Source organism: Ahaetulla prasina, chromosome 3, assembly GCF_028640845.1.
Source record: "Ahaetulla prasina isolate Xishuangbanna chromosome 3, ASM2864084v1, whole genome shotgun sequence".
Taxonomy (NCBI): domain Eukaryota; kingdom Metazoa; phylum Chordata; class Lepidosauria; order Squamata; family Colubridae; genus Ahaetulla; species Ahaetulla prasina.
In genome coordinates this window covers 9,662,433-9,686,502 of record NC_080541.1, presented here as the reverse complement: position 1 = coordinate 9,686,502, position 24,070 = coordinate 9,662,433, and the positions used below count along the sequence as shown (strand labels likewise).

Sequence of the window (24,070 nt, the reverse complement as noted above, 5' to 3'; positions counted from 1 at the left end):
AGCCGCATTCTGAACTAGCTGAAGTCTCCGGTGCTCTTCAAGGGAGCCCCATGTAGAGAGCATTGCAGTAGTCCAGGCGAGAGGTAACGAGGCATGAGTGACTGTGCATAAGGCATCCCGGTCCAGGAAGGGGCGCAACTGGCGGATCAGGCGAACCTGGTAAAATGCTCTCCTGGAGACGGTCGCCAAATGGTCTTCAAAGGACAACCGACCATCCAGGAGCACGCCCAAGTTGCGTACCTTCTCCATCGGGCCAATGATTCACCCCGACAGACAGCCGCATCTGCAGCTGACTGTACCGAGGTGCCGGCATCCACAGCCACTCCGTCTTGGAGGATTAAGTTTGAGCCTGTTCCTCCCCATCCAGACCCGTCGGCCTCCAGACACCGGGACAGCACTTGACAGCTTCACTGGGGTGGCCGGGGTGGAAAAGTACAGCTGGGTATCATCAGCGTACAGTTGGTATCTCACCCCAAAGCCACTGATGATCTCACCCAGCGGCTTCATATAGATGTTGAACAGGAGGGTGAGAGAATCGACCCCGCGGCACCCCACACATGAGGCACCTTGAGTCGATCTCTGCCCCCCTGTCAACACCGTCTGCGTCCGATCAGAGAGGTAGGAGGAGAACCACCGATAAACGGTGCCTCCCACTCCCAACCCCTCCAACCGGCGCAGCAGGATACCATGGTCGATGGTATCAAAAGCCGCTGAGAGGTCTAATAGGACCAGGGCAGAGGAATAACCCCTATCCCTGGCCCTCCAGAGATCATCCACCAGTGCGACCAAAGCTGTCTCCGCACTGTATCCGGGCCGGAAGCCGGACTGGAACGGGTCTAGATAGACAGCTTCATCCAGGTACTGGGGTAGCTGACATGCCACCACACTCTCAACAACCTTCGCCGTGAAGCGAAGATTGGAGACTGGCCGGTAGTTCCCTAAAACAGCTGGGTCCAGGGAAGGCTTCTTGAGGAGGGGTCTCACCACTGCCTCTTTCAAGGCCGCGGGAAAGACCCCCTCCCGCAAAGAAGCATTTGTAATCCCCTGGAGCCAGCCTCGCGTCACCTCCTGAGTAGCCAGTACTAACCAGGAGGGACACGGATCCAGTAAACATGTGGTGGCGTTCAGCCTACCCAGCAACCTGTCCATGTCCTCGGGAGTCACAGGATCAAAGTCATCCCAAACCACCTCAACAAGACGGGCCTCAGAACCCTCGCCTGGATCTACCCAATTTTGATCCAATCCGTCCCGAAGTTGAACGATTTTGTCGTATAGATAACCGTTAAACTCCTCGGCACGCCCTTGTAGGGGGTCCTCCCGCCCCTCCTGTTGAAGGAGAGAGCGGGTCACCCGAAACAGGGCGGCCGGGCGGTTATCTGCCGACGCAATGAGGGAGGAAACGTAGGAACGCAACCCTCATTGCCACTAGGTAGGTCCTACTATAGGACCTAACTAGTGTCCGGTCAGCCTCAGAGCGGCTGGATCTCCAGGCACTCTCTAGGCGTCTTCTCCGGCGCTTCATCTCCCTCAGCTCCTCGGAGAACCAAGGAGCTGGTTGAGACCGACGCCGGGTCAGAGGCCGCAAAGGCACGACACGGTCCAAAGCTCCAGCCGCGGCCCGTTCCCAGGCCGCAACTAGCTCTTCAGTCGAGTCGTGGGCCAGGTGCTCGGGGAACGGCCCAAGCTCCGTCAGGAACCTCTCCGGGTCCATCAGGCGCCTGGGACGGAACCAGCGCATTGGTTAGATAGATATGGATAGATATGTATCTATCATCTAGTTATCTAGTTTATCTATCTATCTATCTATCTATCTATCTATCTATCTATCTATCTATCTATCTACTTATCTATCATCTATCTCTATCTACCTATCATCTCTCTTTCTCTCTTACTTAAGGGAGAAGAACACAAAAAGAAGTAAATAAATGTCTCCCTTTGCTCTCGTGAACATCCTCTACATGTTTACGTTTTCTCCTGAGACGCTCCTTCTTATATTTTGCATGCACAGTACATTTTACAAGCATTTATAGACTTTGATGATTTACATTAATGCTCCCCAAGTATTAGGTCTTTGGACACCTGGAAAAAGGCCTTACCTTAACTAATAGTCTGATGTCATCAGGGTTAAGGAGTGGAGAGGAACCCTAAGAGAAGAAAAAATAAAACCACCTACATCATTTATGGAGATCATTTCAAAAGGTCTGGTATCAAAGGTAGAACATGAAAGCCGCCGGCCAACTTTACATGGTTCAAGTCTTTTTGAAGGACCACATTATTGAAGCACCTCTCACAAAGGAAGAACAGCTCCACTACCACTGTTGTAAGTTGAAAGAGTGGTAGAGATATCTACAACATCATGGGTGGGCAACTATTGCTCCTTTATGACCTGTGGACTTCAATCCCCATAATTCCTGTGCATGTTTGGCTCAGGAATTCTGAGTTGATGTTCACAGGTTGTAAAGGGGCCATAGTTGTCCACCCCTGATGTTGTACAACATAGAATGGTTTTCTTCTTGGGTATTCATACATTGTTCTGCAGTATGTCAGGCCTGGAAGCCATCTTTTGCATTGGATCTTCAGGCCTGCCATATTTGCTTGGAACAAAATAGTTCATTTCTTAATGAAACGTGCCAATGAAAAGAAAATGAAGGGAAAGAGAGAAAGACCATGCAATGTCCTACTGGTTTTCCTGGTGGTCCCCTTTCTCCTGGATTTCCTGGTAAACCCTGTAGAAAGAGAAGGTTGGGGGGAAGAAGAATGGGGTCCTTAGTACTCTCTGAACTTGATAGTTTTCTTGCAGCTGTTTCATTACCAAACTACGTAGCGTTATCAATGCAAGGATCCCACAGTTGAATGCTGAGCTACAAATCATATCTTCTATTGGTACTACTTATGGACATCAAACACTTCAAAAGGAATAGGGTTGTGCATCCCTACAATGCAGTTAGACTCAGGGGCACATAGATGTCAAGATTTTTCTCTTTAGCTGCAATGTGTCCCATTAGTGAAATTATTTTCACAGTAGTCATATTGATCACAGTAACAAGATTCAGGAAATTATGAGAACTTCCTAAAGTTCGCAATCAAATTCATTATACCACCAGGCTTGAAATTTTAGGCCTGGATAACCTTGAACTATGCCGTCTACGTTCCGACCTAAGTACACAAGATAATCTACCATAATGTCCTAGCTGTTGATGACTACTTTAACTTCAACTGCAGTAACACAAGGGCTATCAATAGATGCAAACTAAATGTAATCCGCTCTAATCATGATTGCAGAAAATACGACTTCAGCAGTAGTAGATGTCTGGAACACTCTACCTGATCCTGTTGTTAGTCTCTCTACATACCTTTTACCTTAAACTGTCTACTGTGGACTTTTCATGTTTCTTAAGAGGTCCCTAAGGCGGCGTGCATAAGCGCACCAGCGTGCCCCTACCGTCCCTGTCCTACTGTCCCCATTTATATGTACTCATTTTATGTGTTTATGGCTAAGTTTTGCTTATTTATATCCATTTATTTGTGCCATTTTTTCATGTGTCCATGTCTATGTCTATACTGATGCTTTTTTCCTTGTACTTGTTGACGAAAGAAAGAAAGAAAGAAAGAAAGAAAGAAAGAAAGAAAGAAAGAAAGAAAGAAAGAAAGAAAGAAAGAAAGAAAGAAAGAAAGAAGGAAGGAAGGAAGGAAGGAAGGAAGGAAGGAAGTCTTCAGAAGAAAAGTTTCTTGTATCAATACAGGAATTGGCTATGTCTAGTTTAATGAAAACAAGGACTAGGAGTGATATGATAGCAGTGTTCCAATATCTCAGGGACTGCCACAAAGAAGAGGAGGGTCAACCTATTCTCCAAAGCACCCGAAGGAAGAACAAAAAGCAGTGGATGGAAACTAATCAAGGAGAGAATCAACCTAGAATTAACGAGGCATTTCCCTGACAGTGAAAACCATTAATCAGTGAAATGACTTGCCTCCAAAAATTGTGGGAGCTCTAACACTGGAGGTTTTTAAGAAGAGATTAGACAATCATTTGTCTGAAATGGTTTGGGGTGTCCTGCTTGAGCGGAGGGGGGGGTTGAACTAGAAGACTTCCAAAGTGTCTTCCAACTCTGTTTTTCTGTCCAGTTCATGTCTTTGTGTGTTTTTTTTTTCATTTAGATGTTTCTACATGATATGCTGATGTTCAAGGGTCAATGCTAAATTCTGGGGAAATGAGCCTGTTGTAACCTGGGAGAATTTTTTTTAAAAAAAAAAAGAGTTTGGAGGTTACATGGGGGCTATCTGTTGACCGTTTCTTGTCTCATTAAAGAGAAAACAGTCCATCGTAACTTGAAATCTTCCCAACTGGTCTTTGAAAAAGAGAAGCGATCATACTTAGAGCTCTTTTTTTTAATTTTTTTATTTTTTTATTTATTTATTTATTTATTTATTTATTTATTTATTTATTTATTTATTTATTTATTTATTTATTTGTCACAATAGTATATGTAAGCGTAAGCATGAAATAACTATACGATATATAAGCATATATATAAGCATAAGTATAAAAAAAGAAAAATTATACGAATTGGATATAATCAAAGGGAACATTAGGACAGGAATATAAATACATATAAATACATATAAAGGGTATGAATAAAAGAAAACATTAGGACAGGAACAGTAGGCACGCTTGTGCTCTTATGCACGCCCCTTACAGACCTCTTAGGAATGGGGTGAGGTCAATAGTAGACAGTTTTTGGTTAAAGTTTTGGGGATTTTGGGAAGAGACCACAGGGTCAGGTAGTGAATTCCAGGCATTAATAACTCTGTTACCAAAGTCATATTTTCTGCAGTCAAGATTGGAGGGGTTCACATTAAGCTTAAATCTATTGTGTGCTTGTGTAATGTTGCGACTGAAGCTGAAGTAGTCTTCAACAGGAAGGATATTGTAACAGATTATTCTATGAGTTAAACTCAGATCATTTCGAAGGCGTCAGAGTTCTAAATTTTCTAAACCCAATATTTCTAGTCTGGTGGTATAAGGTATTTTATTGTATTCAGAGGAGCGGAGAACTCTTCTTGTAAAATATTTTTGGACACGCTCAATTGTATTAATGTCCGAAATGAGGTATGGGTTCCAAACAGGCGAGCTGTATTCAAGAATTGGTCTAGCAAATGTTTTATATGCTTTGGTTAGTAGTGTAATATTTCTGGAGAAGAAGCTATGCAAGATTAAGTTTACAACTCTTAAAGCCTTTTTTGCTTTTCAGTTAATTCAGTTAATTCAGTTAATTCAGTTAAGCTCTTCAGTTAATGCATCAATGTTATTTTGCATAAAAGTAGAGTCTGGGAGAATCAGTTCTACCCCCTACTTCTGTCTACATTTTCCTTTTCTTTTCTTTCTTTTCTTTTTCTTTCTTTTTTCTTTTCTTCTTCTTCTTCTTCTTCTTTTTTGCTGCTGGCTGATTACTGCAATTATCTGTTTCTACTTTGCTGAGCTCAGCTAGAACAGAAGACACACGGGAAGAGCAACCAAGAAGAAATTCACTGATTATTTCCTTTTTGCAAGTTTGCATCATTCTATGCTTCCCTCTCCTTTATAAATAGAAAAAGGAAAGATTTCTAGAAAGCAATTACTGCTGATTGAAGCCCTGGAAAAAATGAGTTATGAATAATAAGTGATTATTAGAATTACACAACCTTGGGCATTATGAAGCAGATCCAATATTATTAAAAGAATAGATTTTTAGTGGTTAATCACACATCTTTAGGTAGGGCTGTTAGTGTCCTGAGACTTTTTTCCTCCATTGCTCAAAACTTCCTTTTCCTTTAATTCATTCTATTTATTGATTATATGGGCTGCTTCATCAATAGAAATAGAAATAGAAATAGAATTTTTATTGGCCAAGTGTGATTGGACACACAAGGAATTTGTCTTGGTGCATATGCTCTCAGTGTACATAAAAGAAAAGATACCTTCATCAAGGTACAACATTTACAACACAATTGATGATCAATATATCAATATAAATCATAAGGATTGCCAGCAACAAAGTTACAGTCATACAGTCATAAGTGGAAAGAGATTGGCGATGGGAACTATGAAACGATTAATAGTAGTGCAGATTCAGTAAATAGTCTGACAGTGTTGAGGGAATTATTTGTTTAGCAGAGTGATGGCCTTCGGGAAAAAACTGTTCTTGTGTCTAGTTGTTCTGGTTAGGGTTAGTTAGGGTTAATTAGGGTTAAATATTGCATTATTGAAATGATTACACTACATCTTATGTTTTAACCTTTACTTTGTACACTGCTGTGGGATTACTTCACCGACAAGCAATTGAGAAACATTTTCAAATGTTCAACTGCACATGGTTTGTGAATTTTTATAAGAGTTAATCTAAACATTGAGCAATTCACCTAGCCTTTAGTCATTATCTGCTTCCCATTTTACAATGACACTTTGACTGGAACATTTCATGAAAATTTTCTTTTATATGTCCTAAAGGTAAAGGTAAAGGTTCCCCTCGCACATATGTGCTAGTCATTCCTGACTCTAGGGAGCGGTGCTCATCTCCATTTCAAAGCTGAAGAGCCAGCGCTGTCCGAAGACGTCTCCATGGTCATGTGGCCGGCATGACTCAACACCAAAGGCGCACGGAACACTGTGACCTTCCCACCAAAGGTGGTCCCTATTTTTCTACTTGCATTTTTTATGTGCTTTCGAACTGCTAGGTTGGCAGAAGCTGGGACAAGTAACAGGAGCTCACCGTGTTATATGGCACTTCGCCACGTAACTCCGTCACCTTCGACATGACCTGAGTTTAACTCATAGAATCATCTGTTACAATGTCTTTCCTGTTGAAGACTACTTCAGCTTCAATCGCAACAATACACAAGCACACAATAGATTTAAGCTTAATGTGAACCGTTCCAATCTTGATTGCAGAAAATATGACTTCAGTAACAAAGTTGTTAATACTTGGAATACACTACCTGACACTGTGGTCTCTTCCCAAAATCCCCAAAGCTTTAACCAAAGACTATCTACTATTGACCTCACCCCATTCCTAAGAGGTCTGTAAGGGGCGTTCATAAGAGCACCAACAAGCCTACCGTTTCTGTCCTAATGTTCCCTTTGATTGTATCCAATTCGTATAGTTATTTCATGCTTATGCTTATATATACTGTTGTGACAAATAAATAAATAAATTATAAATAAACGAGGGATTCAAACTGCTGAACTGCTGACCTTTTGATCGACAAGCTCAACGCTTTAGCCACTGAGCCACCGTGTCCCTTATATGTCCTGGCAGGAAGGTAAATAAAAACTGCATTGTCTATGTGTTGTTGTTTTAGTTTTGAAGGGATAAGGAAGACTATACTTCTTCTAGTATAATGATTTCTGATCAACAATCTACTGTAGTTCATAAATCGACAAACCATCAGTCTTTTTACTTACATCGTGACCAGTCTGTCCAGGGGGACCTTGGATTCCTGGTAAGCCACGGGGACCCTGGTGAAACAGAGAAGAACATGACGCATTATCTCAAAGCTTACATACCACATTTTTCTGTGTCCTGGATGGAGACACTTATTTGGGGCAAGAATTATCCTTGGTCTTCAACCCCAGTCTAAATAGTTGTGGTAAAGATGAGAAGGAAGGAAAGAAATCATTAATGTACGCTTCTATAAGCATTAATCACTAATTAATCCAATAGTCTCTGGTCATGCATTTAATGATTTCTCCTCATATTAAAATTACAGTTTGCTAACAAATTTCTACCACGCATGTGGTTCTGCGTGCTCATGTATATCTTTGATTTAAGAAGAAAATAACTATGGTCAACACATAACACACCACTCATTAACAGTCACCTGCTAGGTTTTATCATACACTGAACACGGCTAGAAGTTTATTAGCTTTGCCATCTCTCTAAAGAGGTACAATCAGGGGTGAAATCTAAAATTTTTCCCTACCGGTTCTGTGGGTGTGGCTTAATTGGTGGGTGTGGCTTGGTGGTCAGATGACTGGGTGGGCGTGGCCAATAACAATAAATAAAAAAAATAATAGAGTATACAAAACAATAAGAGGTACCAAAAACTAACTTTCACACTTTACACAAACACAACACAACACAACTGACTCACACACAATGTAAAAGCAGCTGCACCTCACCCAAAACGGCCCCTGCAACAAGCAGGAACCTCACACGGCCACAAAAAGCTCAAAAATCAATTTTCACACTTTACACAAACACACACAACACAACACAACACAACTGATTCTCATACACGCACAAAATGCCACATACAGCTTTGTGAGATTTTGTGTGTTTGTGTAGTTAGAGTGAAACACTACAGAAACACAGAAATCTCAGAAATCTCTTTAAAATAGAGGCATCGGTCTACTAATTGCCTTTTTTTGGGAGCGCATTGGTCTACCTTCTTTAAAAATAGAGGCACCGGTCTACTAGCCGCCTACAGCACTGACCAGCTGTAGTGCGGCCCTTTGAAGTGCCGCAGCAGTCATTTAAGGCCGTTTGCAGCTATATCACCACCAAGAGCTTCAGGGACAGAGAAGAGGAACAGCGAGGCATGGGCGGTGGGATAGGCAGGGATTTTTGCTATGAGTTCTCTGAACTACCCGCCCCCATTGCTACCAGATCGCACGATCCGGTCCAAACTGGGAGCATTTCACCCCCGGGTACAATCATGTGGCAATTGTGGAGATGGAGATGATCGGCACAATTATGGTTTCATAAAACCCATCATAATCCAGCTCTTGAGTCTTCTGCTGAAAATGCCCAGAAGTTGTAGAAAGCATTAGCACCTGGATATCTATAGATCATAAGCATTGGGAACGTAAAGAATAGAGTCAAGTCAATATTTCTATACTAACTGATATTACTGATACTGTATGTACCTGAATTTTCTACTATCATTGGCAAACCAAAAGGTGATATAATACAATAATATTTCCATCCTATTTCCTACCACATACTGCATATAATTAGAAAGACCTACTGTACCGGTGGCCCTTTGTCTCCAGGAGGTCCAACTGGTCCCTGAAAAATGTGGATAATAATCATTCACTTTTAAACAAACAAACAAACAAACAAATATTGATTCATTCAATTTTTGTAGCCACTCAACTCAGAGACAACTGGGCAAATAAATAGCAAACAAATGTTACAACTGTGACAAATTCTGAAATTACATGTTAATCAGTGGATACAGTTATCCAAAACAATGGTCACTAAATTTCTGGCTAATTGTTTTGAAAATTATACAATTTTACAAACATTCAGGTTGAAGATGGAATTGAATTGGAAGGTCATGTGATTTTAGAACTGAATTGACTTTCCAATTAAAATCCAGAAGTCTGCTTAAATCATAAAGTTGACTGTTTCCAAATTGTTTCGGATGTTTTCGCAGACAGGCAGAATTTTTTTTCCCCAAAACAATTTATTTACAGTATTTATTTATTTTATTATTTAGATTTTTATACCGCCCTTCTCCCAAAGGACTCAGGGCGGTGTACAGCCAGATTAAAACAATACAATATACAAAATTAAAACAACAGTTAAAATACATATTCTATAAGTGGCCGAGAATTAAAACCGTCGAATTGACCCATACTAAAATACCCCCATTAAAATTATTAAAAATTCAAAGATTTTAAAATTTAAAAATCAAGCCAATCCCGCTTGGATAAACAGATACGTTTTCAGTTCACGGCGAAAGGTCCGAAGGTCAGGTAATTGACGCAAACCGGGGGGAACTTCGTTCCAGAGGGTAGGTGCTCCAACAGATAAGGCCCTTCCCCTTTGAATTTGACACTTCAATAGGAATGACTGAATCAAATGGGATTGATTTGGAAAACCTAATCAATGATTTGACTCAGAATATGACTGATTCACCAAAGGATAATGTTTGGCCTTTTTTTTTTTTTACTTTTATCTATGGTGAATTTTCTACAGAACAATTTTAATGTTACAATTAATTATGCCACTTGCTTAATTTTTAACATTAATATACTATTTGCAATAATAGAAGCTACCCAGAAAGTGTTAAAGATGCAGGATAAAAGGAAAAAAATACCATATTTTTCGGAGTATAAGACGCACCTTTCCCCCCCCCAAAAAAGAGGGTAAAAATCTGGGTGCGTCTTATATTCTGAATGTAGCCCCGCACAGCTTTTCAAAGGGAGGTTTCAGAGGCTGAAAAAAGCATCAGAAAAGAAGCTTCAGAAAAGAAGCCCCCAAACAGAGTTTCAGAGGTTTTTTTTCTGAAGCTGTTTTGGAGGCTTTCAGAGACAGAGTTTCAGAAGTTTCAGAGGCAGAAAAAAAAGCAAAAAAAATAAGCAAGGCACAGAGCTTATTCCAGGAAGCCGATCCACCTACCAATCAGCTTTTTCCTTATTTTCCTCCCAAAAAAATAAGGTGTGCCTCATCTTATACTCCGAAAAATATGGTAGTTATGACAGATCCATTATTGGTCAAATAATCAGCCTTTTTTTTTTTTTTTTGCTTCTAATGGAGATGCAGGTAACTCACTCTCTATGTTGTGTGTATTGATATCATTCATGTCCCCCCCTCAAAGGCAGATGACGTGGATCACATGATTCACCTTTGAAATACATATTGAACTCCATCACAAATTAGTGAGTAATATGTTCCATACTTACTAGTGGTCCTGAAAGTCCAACACCTGGAGTTCCTCTGTCTCCTGGTTGACCTGGTACACCTGGAGCACCTCGATCTCCCTGACAAGGACAGGTGACATAGTGTATATTTCAATAAATTTATTTTACAGACCTATTATATTCATTATGCTATATCCATGTTACGTTAGAACACAGTCTTCTCTACATGATCTGCAACCGAACAAGACAGACACAGACTTCAACAGATAATTAGAACTGCAGAAAAAACAGTGGCTACCGACCTGCCTTCCATTGAGGACCTGTATACTGCATGAGTCAAAAAGAGGGCTGTGAAAATATCTACAGATCCCACACATCCTGGACATAAACTCCTGTTTCAACTCCTACCCTCAAAATGACGCTATAGAGCACTGCACACCAGAACAACTAGACACAAGAACAGATTTTTTCCCGAATGTCATCACTCTGCTTAACAACTAATTCCCACAACACTGTCAAAAAATTTACTAAGACTGTATTACTATTATTATTCTCTTCTCTATCTCTTCCCACTTATTACTATAACCATGTTCCCTGTATCTTTCAATTTACATTGTTTTTGTTTCCTAGTACAATTTGATAGGTTATTAGTAACCTTGACTATCATTAAGTGTTGTATCTTTTTATTCTTGATGAATGTATTTTATTCTCCTTATGTACACTGAAAGCATACACACCAAAGACAAATTCCTTGTGTGTCCAATCACACTTGGTCAATAAAGAATTCTATTCTATTCTACCTTGTTTTCCCGAAAATAAGACCCTGTCTTATATTTTTTTGAACCCTGAAATAAGTGCTTTGCCTTATCGCCATGTGCTCAAAAGCCCAATTGGGCTTATTATCAGGGGATGTCTTATTTTGGGGGAAACAGGGTATTCTATTCACTGGATGATGAGTTATGGATAGAATGAAAGATAATATGTGATTTGATAAATGTGACTTATCAAAAGAGCTTATTAACCTGAGTCTTAAAGGTGCTTTTTCAAGAGGCAACTGAACTTCCTTGTTTTTCTTTGAAGACGTATCACTTCTCATCCAAGAAGCTTCTACAGCTCTGAAGAAGACATTTCACCTCTTGGATGAGAAGTGAAACGTCTTCAAAGAAAAACAAGTAAGTCTAGTTGCCTCTTGAAAAAGAACCTTTGGGACAACCATGACCTGGATGACAGAGAATCTCCATAGATGTTTATTAAACTGAGACATTATTAGACATTTTCAAGTTATGATTAATGCAGAACTAGTTTGGTGTAGTGTAAATGGCTCCACACTAGAAACTGGGAGACTGAGTTCTGATCCTACCTTAGATACAAAGCTAGCTGAAGAACCATGGACAAGTCACTCTTCCTCAGCCTTAGGAAGCATGCTGAATTCTTGCCAAGAAAATTACAGGGACTGTTTCAAACCTTACTAGTAGTCAATTATGAGTCAATAACCCTTCCACTCTCCAAACGAAATGGCACTCAAGGAATCTTACTAGCTTATTCTTTTGGATATGAAATTCATCCTGTTATATGTTAGGGGATAAGTAAGTAAATACTGTAAGTAAGTAAGTACTTATTTACGGGGCCTCTGGTGGCTCAACAGACTAATGCAGTCTGTTATTAACAGCAGCTGCTTGCAATTACTGCAGGTTCAAGTCCCACCAGGCCCAGAGTTGACTCAGCCTTCCATCCTTTATAAGGTAGGTAAAATGAGGACCCAGATTGTTGGGGGCAATAAGTTGACTTTGTATATAATATACAAATGAATGAAGACTATTGCTTGACATAGTGTAAGCCGCCCTGAGTCTTCGGAGAAGGGTGGGATATAAATGCAAAAAAAAAAAAGGTAAGTAAGTAAATAAATAATACAGAAATAGAAGTAGGGATAGCTAGATATGATTAAGGTGATTTTTATTGTGCTTTGTCTTTCCAATTTTAAAGTAATTCCATCTTATTCCTATATTTTCATTTTTACAAAGAGTTGTGGGAATATAAAGATGTATACATTCATGCATTTTACATGAATGTCTCTTTAAACTTACATTTTTGCAAATAAATTCCTTACTGGACAGAAAAGATAGAATTTATCATCAGCATTATTTCCTTGTTTCTTTCTTTCTTTTTAATTTCTAAACTACTGCAGAATTTAGCAGGAAAAAAATAGGTTTGAGGAAACTTGTAATATATGGGTATAACTACACTGAAATTTGAAACCTAATGAACTTATGTAACACATATATTTAACAGTTGTGGAAATGCTGGATTTTTTTAGCTGTATATAATGTAATTGAAAATTTATCACAAAGGATGATTTATATTATTCTTTTTAATGTTTTAAAACAAATTGCACTTATTACTTCTCGAGGTAAACACTCACTTGAAATAGAGTGGAACCCAAGCTAAGTCATTCAGAAAAAAAAATTCAAATCTGTGCATAATTCATTTTCATCTCTGTGACAGGGCCCTTCACCTTTCAATCAATATTTGCACCGACAAACTAGAAATGGTTTTCGATTAAAAATCAGTTCCAGTTCAAAAAGATAAAACTGACATTTCATTAGCAGCCCCCAATTGTTTTACAGCGGCTATGTTAAATGCTGCCCCCTACTACAATATCAGAGCTTTTGCGTTGCATCTATCAGATCTCATCTCTTGCCTTTGTAAATGGTTGAAAAATGTAGCTGATTTTAAAAATCCGTTTTCCAGATTTCAATCCCTTCCTCTAGTAAAGGGGTCTCCAACCTTGGCCACTTTCAGATTTGTGGACTTCAACTCCCAGAGTTCCTCAGCCAGCAAAGCTGGCTGAGGAATTCTGGGAGTTGAAGTCTACAAGTCTTAAAGTGGCCAAGGCTGCAGACCCTTGCTCTAGTTTGCTGCAATGATGGCCAGCTCTCTTCTATAAAGTGACCAGATTTCAGCTATGGCAAAGCGGGACACCATTGATGGGGCGGGGTGGCTGCGCATCTGCCTGAAGGAGGAGGAGCGACTGCTGCTTCTCCGCTCTTCCAGGCAGGCTCGGCTCTCCTCTCGGCTCTTCTCTTCCTCTCGGGTGAAGTCAAGCGGCGTCTCTCCTCCCTCTCGCGCCCCCTTCTCTGCCACTCCCCCTTCTCCTCCTCCTCCTCTTGCATTGCCGCCTCCCATTTTCAGAATGGGAGTGAAACAAAAAAAAAATCGGGACTTTTTGGAATTGCTGCGGGACGCGGGACAAATTATTAAAAAGCGGGACTGTCCCGCCAAAAGCGGGACGTCTGGTCACTATACTCTTGTACCCTCATGATCAAAGTCTGTGATCAATGGATTCCCTTGCCTTACTCACTCACACACACACAGCTGTGCCAGAAAACAAAGGTCCAAGTCCCTTCCCTTCTATGGGAAGGTCTTTTGAAAAGTGGTGGGGGGAAAATAGGGCAACAGTTTCATAGCATTTCCTGTTGCTTGGCTTAGGAAGGGAAAAGGAAGGAAAGGAGCAGGGGTGGGCTGCTGGGGGTTCGCAGGGGTTCGGGAGAACCTCTAGCTAAGATTCTGTGCAGTTTGGAGAACCCACAAATCCCACTCCTGGCTGGCCCCGCCCACCCCGCCACTGCCAGGAGTCCCCACGCAGCCTGTTTTGGATGCAGGTAAGTGCAGGGTGTGCGCGGAGGCTCAGAGAGGGTGAAAAATGGGCCTGCTGGAAGTTCGGCCTCCAGAGCCTGGGGAGGCCATTTGCGCCCTCCCAGAGGCTCGAGGAATGTCTCCGGAGCCTGGGGAGGGCCAAAACACCTCCCTGCCATGGTGCAGGCGGCTGACTAGGCCACGCCCACCATGGCCACACCCACCCAGCAACCAGGCAGAGAATCTCATGCTAAAATTTTTGAAGCCCACTCCTGGAAGGGAGGGAAGGAGAGAGGGAGGGAGGGAGGGAGGGAAGTGTTGTGTCTCGTCCGATCTCACCACAGCCGGGGCCTTCTTATCTGCTTCCGAACACGGAGGAATGTCCTAGTATGCCTCCCGGCCCCAGCCCTGGCTCCATGCCCAGACAGGCTGAGGAGGAAGAAGTACCTCCAGCCCCCAGCTCTGGCTCCATACCCAGGCAAACGGAGCAACTAGACCCCTCCCCCTCCTCCACAGCATGTGAGCCTGAGGGAGGTCAATTGCCAACAGCTGCAGACTGGAGTGACCCTCGCGTCAGAAGACTTGATAGGCGGAGGCAACAGAAGGAAGGGAGGGGCAGGCCTGGATAAGTGCTGAGTCATGGAGCCACACCCCATGGCCTATATAAAGGATCTGCTTTCTGGCATTCTCTGAGTCAGGCAAAGTCTAAACATATCTTGCTGAAGTCACTTTCTGGTCTCCTGTCTGCCCTGAGGACTTTGCTAGGACTTTGGCAGAGCTGCAGAGGCACGCCTGATTCAGATTTCCCTGACCCGGCCGTCAGCGGAGGAGTGGGACACGACAGGAGGGAGGGAGGGAGGGAGGGAGGGAGGGAGGAAGGAAGGAAGGAAGGAAGGAAGGAAGGAAGGAAGGAAGGAAGGAAGGAAGGAAGGGAAAAAAAAGCGATGAAGGGGTTGTTGCCATCGTTGCGGTTCCTCTGCTAAACATAAAACAAGATTCCATGGCCAGAAACCCAAAAGTGACCAGACATGGACTGAACAGCATTCTTACAACCAGCAGAGGTGGGAACTCATTACATCTGATTGAGAGACTTTGGATAGAGAGCATATCTGAGCAAGGTGGGGGCAATAGATGACATCTTTCATTTCTGTCCTCCTGAAATAATGTCTGGCCAGCCCTGTTTGTCTGCAAGCAGGAAATGCACCTCAGTTTATCATAGAGTGGCAAAGCAGGTACTCACCTTAGGCCCAAAGGATCCAGGTAAACCTGGTGGACCTCTTTCACCCTAGAAAGACACACAGATATAAAAGAAGTTAACACGATCTTCCCAACTGGAAAGCCAAAGGCATCCATTTATTAGACCTCTGAAAACGTGAATTCCAGCCCTGAATCTGTTGGCTCTCAAGAATACGCATGTGAGGAACCCATTCAGGGGTGAGCTCCTCAGGGTTTGGCAGGGTTCGGGCGATCCTCTAGCCAAGGATCGCCGGAGTTCAGTGAACCCCCAAATGCTACCCCTGGCTGGCCACACTCACCCCATCCCACCCTTCCTAACCACCCCACCCCACCCCTCCCAGGAATCTCCACGCAGCCCGTTCATCATTCCAAATAAATATAGGGACTGCATAGAGAGTCTGGGAGGGCAAAAAATGGGCCTACCAGAGGTTCTGAGGGCAAAAAATGTCCCTACCAGGTCTGTTTCTGGCCTCCGGAGGGCCTCCGGACCCCAGGAGAAGCTGTTTTTGCTCTCCTGGAGGCTCAAGGAAAACCTCCAGGGCCTGGGGAGGGTGAAAAATGTCCTGTCCCCCCAGCCGTGGTGCAGGCAGCTGACTAGGCCACGCCCACCATGCCCACGCCCACCCAGCAACAGGGCAGTGAATCCATTGCTAAAGGATCTGAAGCCCACCCTGAATCCATTTACAGAGAACAAATCATAACCCCTTAATCTTGGTTGTTACAAGGAAACCCTTAATTTAATAGGATGCAATGGATAACATTTTTGTTTGGAAATTCTATCCTGAAATAATAAACAAGTTACTCAAAGCAATCTTGATGGGCCATTTATATTTACATTCAATTTGATGTATTTATGCCTATAGCAAAATTACATAAATTAATGCAACCTTTTAAAATGCAACAAGCATTTAGTAGCATATAGCAGAGGTGGGTTTCAGCAGGTTCTGACCAGTTCTGGAGAACCGGTAGCAGAAATTTAGAGTAGTTTGGAGAACCGGTAAATACCACCTCTGACTGGCCCCGCCCCCATCTATTCTCTGCCTCCCGAGTCCCAGCTGATCAGGAGGGAATGGGAATTTTGCAGTATCCTTCACCTGGAGTGGGGTGGGAATGGAGATTTTACAGTATCCTTCCCCTGCCACACCCACCAAGCCATGCCCACCAAGCAAAGCCACACCTATCAAGCCACGCCCACAGAACCAGTAGTAAAAAAATTTGAAACCCACCACTTGCATATAGCACTCCCATTTCCATTTCATTGAGATTCACTTTGTTACTATGTTCAGAAAACATGGCACAGAATTCCCAAAGGAAATTGGTGCTTTAGCTGCTTGATTTGATGGTCCAGTTCATTTAACATACAAAGCAGAGGTGGGCTTCATCAGGTTCTGACCAGTTCTGGAGAACCGGTAGCGAAGATTCTGAGTAGTTCAGAGAACCGGTAGTAAAAATTCTGACTGGCCTTGCCCCCATCTATTCTCTGCCTCCCAAGTCCCAGCTGATCGGGAGGAAATGGGGATTTGCAGTAACCTTCCCCTGGAGTGGGGGAGGGAATGGAGATTTTACAGTATCCTTCCCCTGCCACACCCATCAAGCCATGCCCACAGAACCGGTCAGTGGTGGGATTAAAATAATTTAACAACCGGTTCTCTGCCTTAATGATTTCTTCCAACAACCAGTTCACCAAACTGCTCAGAAAGTTAACAACCGGTTCTCCCGAAGTGGTGCGAACTGGCTGAATCCCACCACTGGAACCGGTAGTAAAAAAAAATTGAAACCCACCACTGATACAAAGACAATGGCCTTCAAACCCACAAACTCAAGCCATGTTCGCCAACCAACATATTGGGTTATCTCATCCCAGCCATGATATACAAGAAACAGAAAATCTTGAAGCTTTTTGCAGCACTGATATTCTTTTTTTTTTAAAACCCAATCAGGAAGCATTCAGCTTTAAACCATGCAGCAAAAAATGTAAGGGTGGAAATGTTTGAATAGATCACAGTTGGAATAGGATTTCCTCCTCTTTTCTGACATTTGGAGTGAAATGATGATACTTTGTGTACCAAGTAATCAGTAATTTCTTTTTCGAACTGAACAGAATGTAATAGGGCCCTTTAAGTTTGAGGAAGTAATTTATATGTCCTCTTTTAGAGGGAGACCAATTGACAGTACTTTCCTTTCCTATGTGTCCGTCAAATTCCTTTAATCTCCTCCGCTATCCTCTTTTTAGAGTGAAATCGGTGGCATATACATTAAATAAATGAATAAATATTGTTTGTTTCCTAAAAGCCTAGTCAATATTTCATCTGCAGTCTTCCAATAATTAGCTCCTCTTTGGAGTCAATTGTATGGGGTGCTTAATAAATTTTCTTCTTTCAAATTTACACATTGGCTCTGTTCGCACATATCTCACTTAGTTCGGTTCTGCAACCCAACAAGAAAGACACAGACTTCAGAGGATAATTAGAACTACAGAAAAAATAATTGCTACCAACCTGCCTTCCATTGAGGACCTGTATACTGCACAAATCAAGAAGAGGGCCGTGAATATATTTACAGACCCCTCGCATCCTGGACATAAACTGTTTCAACTCCTACCCTCAAAACGACGCTATAGAGCACTGCACATCAGAACAACTAGACACAAGAACAGTTTTTTTCCCGAAGGCCATCACTCTGCTAAACAAATAATTCCCTCAACACTGTCAAACTATTTACTAAATCTGCACTACTATTAATCTTCTCATCGTTCCCATCACCAGTCTCTTTCCACTTATGACTGTATGACTGTAACTTTGTTGCTGGCAATCCTTATGATTTATATTGATATATTGACCGTCATTTGTGTTATAAATGTTGTACCTTGATGAAGGTATCTTTTCTTTTATGTACACTGAGAGCATATGCACCAAGACAAATTCCTTGTGTGTCCAATCACACTTGGCCAATAGAAAATTCTATTCTATTCTATTCTATTCTATTCTATTCTATTCTATTCTATTCTATTCTATTCTATTCTGTTCCATATTCTATTCTATTCTGTTCTGTTCTGTTCTGTTCTGTTCTATTCTATTTTATATACTATTCTATTCTATTCTATTCTGTTCCATATTCTATTCTATTCTATTCTATTCTATTCTATTCTATTCTATTCTAGTTTTAACTTTATTTAGGGTTTTGTGTGCATGTGTGTGTGTAGGTTATGGCATAACACTTCTACAAACCCTGCTTATTGGGTTCGTTGCAATAGTGGGTTTCAATTTAGCTTGCTACCAGTTTGCTCATGCGCGTGTGTGCGTGCATGACGCTTCTGCGCATGCACAGAAGCCTCCGGGTGGGTGGGCGGAGCCTCCCGCCACCGCCGCTACTGGTTTGCCTGATCCAGGGTGAACCGGTAGCAACCACCACTAGTTCGTTGATGATTCACTGTAGTTCATGAACCCACAAAAAGCAGCTACGTCAATCACTAAATCATTGGCAAAAACAACCATTGAATTACAGAGAAGCTTGCCTAATTGTGTTTGCAGGAGTTCACAAATGTTGTGCTTTTGTCTTTAATTTCATAATTTGTTCCAACCTATTGTTCTTCCAATTTCACTTTCTTTCCTCTAATGGTTGCCAGGATGCAGGAGGATACATGCAACCCAATCAAATTAAAACTTGACAGGAATGAATAATAGTAGCAGCATTTCTGACATAGCCTTTTTAATATGCTTTTTCCTGCTATTGTGTTTCTGGGCAACAGTTCATAGGAGAAGGGATGACAGCTGAAAATGCAAATTTTTTAAAAAATAGTTCAGGTAGACCAATGACAAAGTAGTAGAGCAGTGGTAGTCAACCTGGTTCCTACCGCCCACTAGTGGGCGGTCTAGCTTTCATGGTGGGCAGTAGGGGTTTTGTCAATTACTGAAGCACTTTCCTTTTTTTTTAATTTAATTGACTTTTTTAAAAAAATTCATAGCATTATTTAAAAATATTTTCATTAGGTTTTCATAAAATTCCCCGTGACAATTTAAATTTCCTAAAATATACTATTTGTATCGCCCACGCATAAGTTTAGTTCACACTACGTAAGTGAAACTAAATGGCGCTATAGTGCGACCGCAAACAAAAGAGCCTTTTCCCAGAATAGCTCGCGCATCTCCCCCCACACCACCCAGCTGTAACAGACAAGCAGAGCTGGTAGCCAGCGCTCCCAACCCAATCCAATCCACGATGCGCGAGAGGCATGCGTAGACAATGATACACGGCGCATTACTGTGGAACTGGTGGGCGGTTAGAAAATGTTACTACTAACAGAGATACAAAAGTGGGTGGTAGGTATAAAAAGGTTAACTACCCCTGTAGTAGAGAATACTGTGGAATAGAATTATAACTCACAAAATGAGAAAATTGGTTTAATCAGATCATTCCAAAACTGAGAAGTTTTTGTTGATCAGTTACTAAGTTGTCCCTGACTCTTTCCAACCCCACAGCCCACGGCATGCCAGACCCCTCCCCCCGCCTCCATTCTCCACTTTCTCCTGGAGTCTGCACAAATTCATATTCATGCAGTCTGTTATTAACAGCAGCTGCTTACAATTACTGCAGGTTCAAGTCCCACCAGGCCCAAGGTTGACTCAGCCTTCCATCCTTTATAAGGTAGGTAAAATAAGGACCCAGATTGTTGGGGGCAATTAAGTTGACTTTGTATATAATATACAAATGGATGAAGACTATTGCTTGACATAGTGTAAGCCGCCCTGAGTCTTCGGAGAAGGGCGGGATATAAATGCAAATAAAAAAAAAATATTCATTGTGTCAATGATACTATTTAACCATCTCATCCTCTGCCATCTCCTCCTCCTTTTGCCTTCCCTCTTTCTCGACATCAGGTTCTTTTCCAATGAGTCCTCTCTTCTCATTAGGTGGCCAAAGAACCTAATTCAACTTCAGCATCTGTCCTTCCAAAGGGCAGAGTTGATTTCTCGTAGGATTGACTGATTTGAATTCCTTGCAATCCAAGGGATTCTCAAGAGTTTTCTTAAATACCGTATTTTTTCGGAGTATAAGATGCACCTTTTCCCAAAAAAAAAAGAGGGTGAAAATCTGGGTGTATCATATTCCGAATAGAGCCTCGCCCAGCTTCTCAAACGGAGGTTTCAGAGGCTGAAAAAAGCATCAGAAAAGAAGTTTCATGAAAAAAGCCTCCAAACAGAGCTTCAGAAAAAAAAGCTTCCAAACAGAGCTTCAAAAAAAAAGCCTCCAAAAAGAGCTTCAGAAAAAAAAGCTTCCAAACAGAGCTTAAAAAAAAAAAGCCTCCAAAAAGAGCTTCAGAAAAAAAGCCCCCGAAGAGAGCTTCAGAGGCTTTTTTTCTGAAGCTGTTTTGGAGGCTTTCAGAGGCAGAATTTTTTTTTCTGAAATGGAGTTTTAGAAGTTTCAGAGGCAGAAAAAAAAGCAAAAAAAAAAAAAAAAAACCAGGCACAGAGCTCACAACCAAGGAACCTGTTGCTAAAATTCACCTCTGGGAACAGCTGATTGGGGGTATTCCGGGAGGCCGATCCACCTGCCAATCAGCTTTTTTCTTATTTTCGTCCCCAAAAGCTAAGGTGTGTCTTATACTCTAAAAAATACAGTAAGTATCTGCTTGTACAAGTTTAGGAATTAAATTTACCCTCTCTCCATCTCGACCCTTTCCAGGTAATCCAGGTTCTCCAACAGCTCCTGCTTCACCTGTAGGCCCAGGTGGGCCTGGTTTTCCTTCCTTACCAGGTTCTCCCTGCAGAAGAGACAATGTGAATAGATGACAATTAGGACAAGCTATGAGGCAGGCAGTATCTTCTATTGATTTCATTAATCAACACCAAGGGTTTTCACTCAGACTGGGAAGGGCTCTGGATTGTTCATCACCTGAAAGAAGCCAAGAAAACAATTCTAGAACTTTCTCCTAAAAACTTTGTGGAAATCAAAATAAGCACTTCAGTATTTGGATTGCAAATATTTATTTACATCACATGGACTTTTTATAGCCTCATTGTACCAGCGAGCATGGAATTTATTCGGTTTATCCATCCATTATCTTACCTGCATGACAAAGAAATAATGAAACCAAGTGACCATCAATGAGGTGAATGTAGGATATGGAAAAGGCTAGTAAAAATGAACTGTGGTAGCCCAGTGGTTAGCATATAGTACTGCAGGCTACTTTTGCTGACTGCTGGCTGCCAGCAGTTTGTCAGTTCGATTCCCACTGGCACAAGGTTGACTCAGCCTTCCATCCTTCTGAGGTGGGTAAAATGAGGGCCCAGATTGTTGGGGGCAAGATGCTGATTCTGTAACCTGCTTAGAGAGGGCTGTGAAAGCACTGTGAAGTGGTATATAAGTCTAAGTGCTGTTGCTATTAAGTTATCTTTAACAAACTTTTATTTTGTGTTATAGTATAATTTCCCCTTTTCCCCTCTAGGTGTGAAATATCTCATTGGTATAATATCACAAAACTGACCTGGATGATTTGGATATGTACTAACTCTTGTCTACCCTCTATGTGCCTTTGAGGATAACGGCACAGAAGTAATGCAAAAATAGTGGCCAAAACCATGGAGATTCTCAGTCATCCAGGTCATGGTTGTCCCAAAGGTGTTTTTTCAGGGGGCAACTGGACTTTCTGGTTTTTCCAGAAAGATGTTTCGCTACTCATCCAAGAAGCTTTTTCAGCTCTGACTGGATTGTGGGGAATGGAAGGATTTATATTCCTTGACTAAGCTAGTCATTTGTGTTCTTTTAGAGGGTCGTTGAAGCACTTGGAGGTTTATCTTGGTTCCTGTAGCCTGCAATTTTTCTGCACTATCTTGTCAGAGCTGAAGAAGCTTTTTTTTTATTTCTTTTTGTCACAACAGTATACACAAACATTGTCATAAATAAAACAACATATCTTGAAGAATATATATATATATATATATATATATATATATATATATATATATATATATATGTATGTATGTAAAAAAATATGCATTAACTATATTAATTTGATATAGTGAAGGGAACAATAGTACAGGAACGGTAGGCACTTTTGTGCTCTTATGCACGCCCCTTATAGCCCTCTGAGGAATGGGGTGAGTTCAATAGTAGACAGTTTTTGGTTGAAGATTTTGGGATTTTGAGTAGAGACTATGGAGTCAGGTAATGAGTTCCAAGCATTAACAACTCTGTTGCAGAAGTCATATTTTCTGCAATCAAGTTTCTTGGATTTTTCTTTTTTTTTTCTTGGATTTTTTTTGGATTTTGAAGTGTCTTGGATGAGAAGTAAAATATATTCAAAGAAAAACAAGAAAGTCCAGTTGCCTCTTGAAAAACCACCTTTGAGATTGGCCAAAACCAGTGATTTTGCCTGTGTAATGATGATATCATCACAAATGGAACTATTATAAAATCAGATCGCAATGTCTGGCACAAATATGAAGGCTGTCATCATTTGTTCTCCTTTGTCACCCTTGCAGAAGTCCGTGGTTTTGGAGGAACCAATATCACAACAGCACTCAATTTCAGGTCTTGTAAACAGAAATGCTAAATCCTTCTTTTACTGCAGACATTTGGACTGTCCATATAAAGGCTAGCAAAAGGAAAAGTATATATCATAGATTTCTCTGATTCTGAAGCTGAAGAGGCAGAGTCTCAACCTGTAAGTTAGGTAGCAAGTACGCTATGAGCGTCCCGGGAATGATGACTGAGACCCAATGATTGAAGATGATGATTGCCAATTTGGAGAATAAGGAGTTGAATCTTCAACTTAGGAACCTGGAGGCCCTAAAACACATGGCTAGCTAAGGAGGGCTAAGCAACCAACATTGGCATACCTCCTTTAGAGCAGGGGTCTCCAACCTTGGTCACTTTAAGACTTGTGGACTTCAACTCCCAGAGTTCCTCAGCCAATTTTGCTGGCTGAGGGACTCTGGGAATTGAAGTCCACAAGTTTTAAAAGGGACTAGGTTGGAGACCCCTGTTCTAGTCCAACCCCCTTCTTAGGCAGGAAACCCTACACCACTTCAGACAAATGGTTATCTAATCTCTTCTTAAAAACTTCCAGTATTGGAGCATTCACAACTTCTGCAGGCAAGTTGTTCCACTGATTAATTGTTCTAACTGGCAGGAAATTTCTCCTTAGTTCGAAGTTGGCTTTTGCTCAAAGAACAGTTGGCAGCAATGACTAGAGGGGCTTTTTCACAGGTTCATACTGGGCAGAAATGCATCCATTCTGGACTGGGAGATCTTTTGCCTTAGATACCTCCCACACTACATGAGGCTACCTTTGAAGAGCATTCAGAAGTTCCAGCTGGTGCCTTTTTGCATGCGGCAGTGCTGGAAACTAGAAGACCTGGTCTTCCATTTTCCTTCGTGAGCATGCGTGCTGCCCAGCTGATTTTCGTGTGTGCATGCGCGCCAGAAACCCGGAAGAGTAGCTGGTTGAAACCAGAACTTGAGTAGCTGAAACCGGAAGTTCATTTTTGGGCACGCCCATGCGCCCTGGGCTGCTCCTCTTCGGGATTGCGGCCCAGACGCACACACATGCGCTCCCTTTTCGGCACCAAGTGC

At 41.8% G+C, this 24,070-nt stretch overlaps 1 protein-coding gene across 1 annotated transcript in view; it reads right to left on the bottom strand.

The window, feature by feature from the left end:
- COL22A1 (collagen type XXII alpha 1 chain) overlaps nucleotides 1-24,070 on the bottom strand; it is a 316,045-nt gene that overhangs the window by 62,523 nt on the left and 229,452 nt on the right. Inside the window, exons 39-45 of the mRNA XM_058177405.1 lie at nucleotides 21,153-21,257; nucleotides 15,501-15,545; nucleotides 10,670-10,747; nucleotides 9,012-9,047; nucleotides 7,442-7,495; nucleotides 2,682-2,726; nucleotides 2,097-2,144 (exon numbers count right to left, since the gene is read on the bottom strand). Of these exons, the coding sequence (XP_058033388.1) occupies nucleotides 2,097-2,144; nucleotides 2,682-2,726; nucleotides 7,442-7,495; nucleotides 9,012-9,047; nucleotides 10,670-10,747; nucleotides 15,501-15,545; nucleotides 21,153-21,257 (411 nt within the window). The remainder of the gene's footprint in view (nucleotides 1-2,096; nucleotides 2,145-2,681; nucleotides 2,727-7,441; nucleotides 7,496-9,011; nucleotides 9,048-10,669; nucleotides 10,748-15,500; nucleotides 15,546-21,152; nucleotides 21,258-24,070) is intronic.